General features: G+C 49.1%; 1 protein-coding gene across 1 annotated transcript in view; it reads left to right on the forward strand.

Annotated features, from left to right (window-relative positions):
• ZSWIM5 (zinc finger SWIM-type containing 5) overlaps positions 1-6,000 on the forward strand; it is a gene marked incomplete in the record, with an annotated part of 122,381 nt that overhangs the window by 93,588 nt on the left and 22,793 nt on the right. The window contains 1 exon segment of the mRNA XM_073594005.1: positions 1,975-2,148. Coding sequence (XP_073450106.1) covers positions 1,975-2,148 — 174 coding nt within the window.

Genomic DNA, 6,000 nt, shown 5'->3' on the forward strand with positions numbered 1-6,000 from the left:
CACACAGCCGTTAATGTCTAAACCGCTGGCTACAAAAGTCAGTACACCCCTAAGTGAAAATCTCCAAATTGGGCCCAATTAGCCATTTTCCCTCCCTGGTGTCATGTGACTTGTTAGTTTTACAAGGTCTCAGGTGTGTATGGGGAGCAGGTGTGTTAAATTTGGTGTTATCGCTCTCACTCTCTCATACTGGTCACTGGAAGTTCACCATGGCACCTCATGGCAAAGAACTCTCTGAGGATCTGAAAAAAGAATTGTTGCTCTACATAAAGATGGCCTAGGCTATAAGAAGATTGCCAAGACCCTGAAACTGAGCTGCAGCACGGTGGCCAAGACCATACAGCGGTATAACAGGACAGGTTCCCCTCAGAACAGGCCTCGCCATGGTCCACCAAAGAAGTTGAGGTCACGTGCTCAGCATCATATCCAGAGGTTGTCTTTGGGAAATAGACGTATGAGTGCTGCCAGCATTGCTGCAGAGGTTGTAGGGGTGGGGGGTGGTCAGCCTTTCAGTGCTCAGACCATATGCCGCACACTGCATCAAATTGGTCTGCATGGCTGTCATCCCAGAAGGAAGCCTCTTCTAAAGATGATGCACAAGAAAGTCTACAAACAGTTTTCTGAAGACAAGCAGACTAAGGACATGGATTACTGGAACCATGTCCTGTGGTCTGATGAGACCAAGATAAACGTATTTGGTTCAGATGGTGACAAGCGTGTGTGGGGGCAACCAGGTGAGGAGGACAAAGACAAGTGTGTCTTGTCTACAGTCAAGCATGGTGGTGGGAGTGTCATGGTCTGGGGCTGCATGAGTGCTGCCGGCACTGGGGGGCTACAGATCATTGAGGGGACCATGAATGCCAACATGTACTGTGATATACTGAAGCAGAGCATGATCCCCTCCCTTCAGAGACTGGACCGCAGGGCAGTATTCCAACATGATAACCACCCCAAACACACCTCCAAGACCACCACTGCCTTACTAAAGAAGCTGAGGGTAAAGGTGATGGACTGGCCAAGCATGTCTCCAGACCTAAACCCTATTGATCATCTGTGGGACATCCTCAAACGGAAGGTGGAGGAGCGCAAGGTCTCTAACATCCACCACCTCTGTGATGTCGTCATGGGGGAGGGGAAGAGGACTCCAGTGACAACCTGTGAAGCTCTGGTGACCTCCATGCCCAAGAGGGTTAAGGCAGTGCTGGAAAATAATGGTGACCACACAAAATATTGACACTTTGGGCCCAATTTGGAGATTTTCACTTAGGGGTGTACTGACTTTTGTTGCCAGCGGTTTAGACATTAATGGCTGTGTGTTGAGTTATTTTGAGGGAAAAGTAAATTTACACTGTTATACAAGCTGTACACTCACTACTTTACATTGTAGACAAGTGTCATTTCTTCAGTGTTGTCACATGAAAAGATAGAAGAAAAGATTTACACAAACAGGAGGGGTGTACTGTACTCACTATATGTGTGTATATATATATAATATACACACACAGTATATATATACATACTTACATTGGTGCAAGCTGGACCAGTGTAAGTGTAAAGCCTTCCACCCCTAAACTTTATCTTTAATACATTCATAAATCTTTGCAAGCATCGTGGTTTGCATCAGATCTTTGAAGTGATGGTTCCCCAGCTGGATTTGTTACTTCTCTGATTGGTGGATACAGAACTGGTTTTGATTGGCAGATTTGATGAGCGAACCATCTGGATCAGCCAATTGCCAGCTTTGATTCTCCTGAATCCGTGTATTTCGGATCGCTCATTCTGCAATGAATATTAAGCGGTTTCCTGGATTCCAACATTGCATTACCCTCATTGGCTCGCCATGCGAATATTCTGGAGAATGGAGAAGTGCTGAAGCAGCGATTTCTCCTGATTGGATCCTCCCTACTCACCAGATAGATGATAACTTATTATTGTAGAAGTACTAAAGCCCTCTGTGGTTGGTGTTCTCTTTAGGGGCGCTGTGGGTGTGTATTGTGCTGAACCCTCACTGCAAACCGGAGGAGAAGGCTGCATGGCTCCGGCAGTTGAAGAAGTGGAGCGACATGGACGTGTGTCCGCTGGAGGACGGCAATTATGGCAACGACCTCCCGAACATCACCAACGCACTCCCGCAGAGTAACGGTCATGGTGAGCACACGTGTTTTCTTTGGTCTGCACACACATGGGGCGGGGCCTGTGACGGGATCCGTTCACTTCTGGACTAGCGGTGTAGGAAAGGCTGTGACATCATCAACACTTCCTGTGATTTTGATAATTCAGGACCCAGCAGAGGCGGCTCTGCATCTCCCTCAGCAACAGATCCCTGCAATAGTGATCGATTGCTTAATGACAGCTATTGGATAAGAGCAAGCAACCGATGATTGTTAGAAGTGATCTGCTGCTGGATCAAGTTTGTTTTCAAAGAAAAATAAAAAATTGTTAGTGGTTCTAAAGTCAGAACATTCTTTACATGAATGCATTCCCTGCATTACCACCTCACACAAATATACAGCCCCAGTAGACTGGGCTTTTTTCTGTGGGGCCCCATATTTGTGTACCTCCCTTTGTGCAGCGCGCTCCCAGCACAGAGACTGGGGTCTCACCGAGAGCCCCGAACTAACGATCGGGGGCCCCGAACTCACAATTCCGGTGTCACCTGATCGCTGTGATAGCCTCTGATTGGCTTCCACAGTGATCAGTCACTGTAATGCCCACCCCCATGTTTTCTTTCTCTGTGAATGGAGGAGAGAGATACAATGTATCTCTCTTTCCTTGAAGATAAAAATAAAAATGTGTGTAAAAAAACAAACAAAAATAAAATAAAAACAATAAAAAAAAAATAGGTAGATCAAGGTTTGATCTGGTCAGTGCCAGGGTTCTCACGGGGGGGGCGGGGCGCTCTCACGCGGGGGGCGGTGCGCTCTCACGCGGGGGGCGGTGCGCTCTCACGCGGGGGGCGGTGCGCTCTCACGCGGGGGGCGGTGCGCTCTCACGAGGGGGTGCGCTCTCACGCGGGGGGCGGTGCGCTCTCACGCGGGGGGCGGTGCGCTCTCACGCGGGGGGCGGTGCGCTCTCACGCGGGGGGCGGGGCGCTCTCACGCGGGGGGCGGGGCGCTCTCACGCGGGGGGCGGGGCGCTCTCACACGGGGGGGCGGGGCGCTTGCGGGACATTAGAAAAAGTCCTGCAAGCGGCATCTTTGGGCCGGTTTGGGGACGCTGTATGCAGCACTCCCAAAACACTGCTGCCCATTGCAATGAACAGGCGCAGCGCCTGAAAAGCGCTTCGGAAGTGCTGCAACATGGGAGTTTTTAACCCCTTCTTGAGCACAGCTCAAACAGTGGTAAGCGAGTGGCACTTTACCGCTAACGGCCGGCACTTTCAGTGTGAAAGAACCCTAAGGGGAAGGCATTAATATCCCCCGAATCCAAAACACTTAGTGGAACCTTCTCTGGGTCCAGCACTGCTCCCTTTTCCTGGTCTCACAGGACACGGAGGCAGCATTGGGGGCCAATCAGTCCAATGGGGGGGGTTGTGGCTGAGGCGCTCTGTGTGTCTATGGACTCACACTGTCCTGCTCAGCTCAGGTGTGCGACCCCCATAGCGATTCGTTTGCTTTGCTGGTGAATGCAAAAGAGGATCGTAGAGCGTCTGCAGAGGACCCCAGAAGAAGGTGGTAAAGGGGGCAGCTCTGTGTATTACCATTACACAGAGCAGGTAAGTAGAATCTGTTTCCCTTTTAGAACCACTAAAGTTAATGTATTAAATAAGCTAAACCCCCCCCCCCCATTATTCCCCCCCCCCCCCATTATCCCCCCCCCCATTATTCCTCCAGTCCCTCTCACACTTGCTGTGTTGGTGTGAAACACATAAGTGAGCGCAGCGTTATCTGCGAATCAAACCTGTGAAATTGTTGCCGTCGTGTTATTTTCTGTCTGTAGAAAAACAAAATCGTCTCATCCTAAAGAGGCCCTGTCATCATCCCCCTCCCCCCCCGTTCTCTTCAGCCAGCACTGAAATGTTCGGTGTGCAGTGACATCACTCTCCGGGTGAGTAAAAAAGAAAAGAATAAATCAATAAAAAAAAAAATTTTAAAGAGCCCCCCGTCCCCACGAGCTCGCGCAGCAAAGAAAACGCATACATAAGTCACTCCCAGAAAATGTAAACGTTCATATCACACATGTGAGATATCGCAGCGATCGTCAGAGTGAGAGCGATAATTCTACCACTAGACCTCCTCTGTAACTCGTAACCTGTCATTTTTTTTTAAAGCATCACCTATGGAGATTTTTAGGTAGCGTAGTTTGTCACCATTCCACGAGTGTGCACAATTTCAAAGCATGACATGTTGGGTATCTATTTATTCGGTGTAACATCATCTTTCACATTATACAAAAAAATTGGGCTAATTTTACTGTTTAGTTTTTATTTTTTAATTCATGAAAGTGTCTTTTTTTTCCCCAAAAAAAGTGCGTTTGAATGACCGCTGCGCAAATACCGTGTGATATAAAATATTGTAACCCTCACCATTTTATTCTCCAGGGTCTCTGCTAAAAAAAATATATATAATATTTGGGGGTTTGAAGTAATTTTCTTGCAAAAAATACGGATTTTAACTTGTAAGCAACAAATGTCAGAAATAGGCTTAGTCGTGAAAGGGTTAAGTTGACGATCGCTGATCTCTCCGATCGTTGTGTGTCATGTTGGGGGGGGGGGGGTGCAGATGATCAGTTGTGTGCATAGTGCAGCTCACACCCCCTCCGTGTCTCCTCCACCCCTCCCCCATTGTTATTCAGAAGTGGAGATGTGGGAATTATGGATAATGTTGGTTTAGCTGAGAGCCGCTCTGCGCCCCGACCCGTTCTTCACCTCCTCCCGATCGTCTTGATGAGCGACACAAATCAGCAGCTTCGTTCGGTGCTCTTGTCCTGATTGCCCCGCACGCCGGGCTCTTACCAGGAGGACAGGAGGCTGATTAGAGGCTCGGGATTGGATCCTCCGCCCAACTTCCCCACCGTCTAAATCTTCCACTCAGACAATACTTGTTACGTGAGCGAGGACGCCGGGGCGTGGGCGGGCGCTGCGCCATCTCTACCACCTACTTATACATGGAGGAGGTGAGGAGCTTTTCTGAGGCTTCAATATGGACAACCTGCTTGAAAAAATAAAATAACCCCCCCCCCCCCCCCCCCCCCCCGATGTGCGTCTTACATCTCCGCCCCTCCCCCTTCAGTCTCACGCCGTTATCCCGGCTCCTCTCCTGATCAGTTCTTAAAGAGGAACTGCAGTCTGCTGACATCATTTGTAATAAAAACATCTTTGCCATTCTGAAGCTTCCCTCCAACCACTCTGCATATTATTTTATAAATACTGGGAGGAAATCTCTACTTGCCAAATATGCTGCAGAAATTTCCCTCCACTGAGTCTGGCTCAGCCATTTTTACTGTGGGCAGCTGAAGCTGCTGCCTGTTCACTTCCTGGATTTACACAGAGGCACACCTCCAGCTCTGCAGCTCTCATTGGCCCTCTTATGACCCATCCCCCCTCCCTTCCTGGCAGAGAGACAGAGCGAGAGAGACAGAGCGAGACAGAGAGACAGAGAGAGAGACAGAGAGAGAGACAGAGAGAGAGACAGAGAGAGAGACAGAGAGAGAGACAGAGAGAGAGACAGAGAGAGAGAGAGACAGAGAGAAAGAGAGAGACAGAGAGAGAGAGAGAGAGAGACAGAGAGACAGAGAGAGAGAGAGAGAGAGAGAGAGATACAGAGACAGAGAGAGAGAGAGAGATACAGAGAGAGAGACAGAGATAGACACAGAGAGAGAGACAGAGATACAGAGACAGAGAGAGAGACAGAGAGAGAGACACAGAGAGAGACAGAGAGAGACAGAGAGAGAGACAGAGAGAGAGACAGAGAGAGACAGAGAGAGAGAGACAGAGAGAGAGAGAGAGACAGAGAGAGAGACAGAGAGAGACAGAGAGAGAGATACAGAGACAGAGAGAGA

Source organism: Aquarana catesbeiana, linkage group LG07 (genome assembly GCF_042186555.1).
Source record: "Aquarana catesbeiana isolate 2022-GZ linkage group LG07, ASM4218655v1, whole genome shotgun sequence".
Classification (NCBI taxonomy): domain Eukaryota; kingdom Metazoa; phylum Chordata; class Amphibia; order Anura; family Ranidae; genus Aquarana; species Aquarana catesbeiana.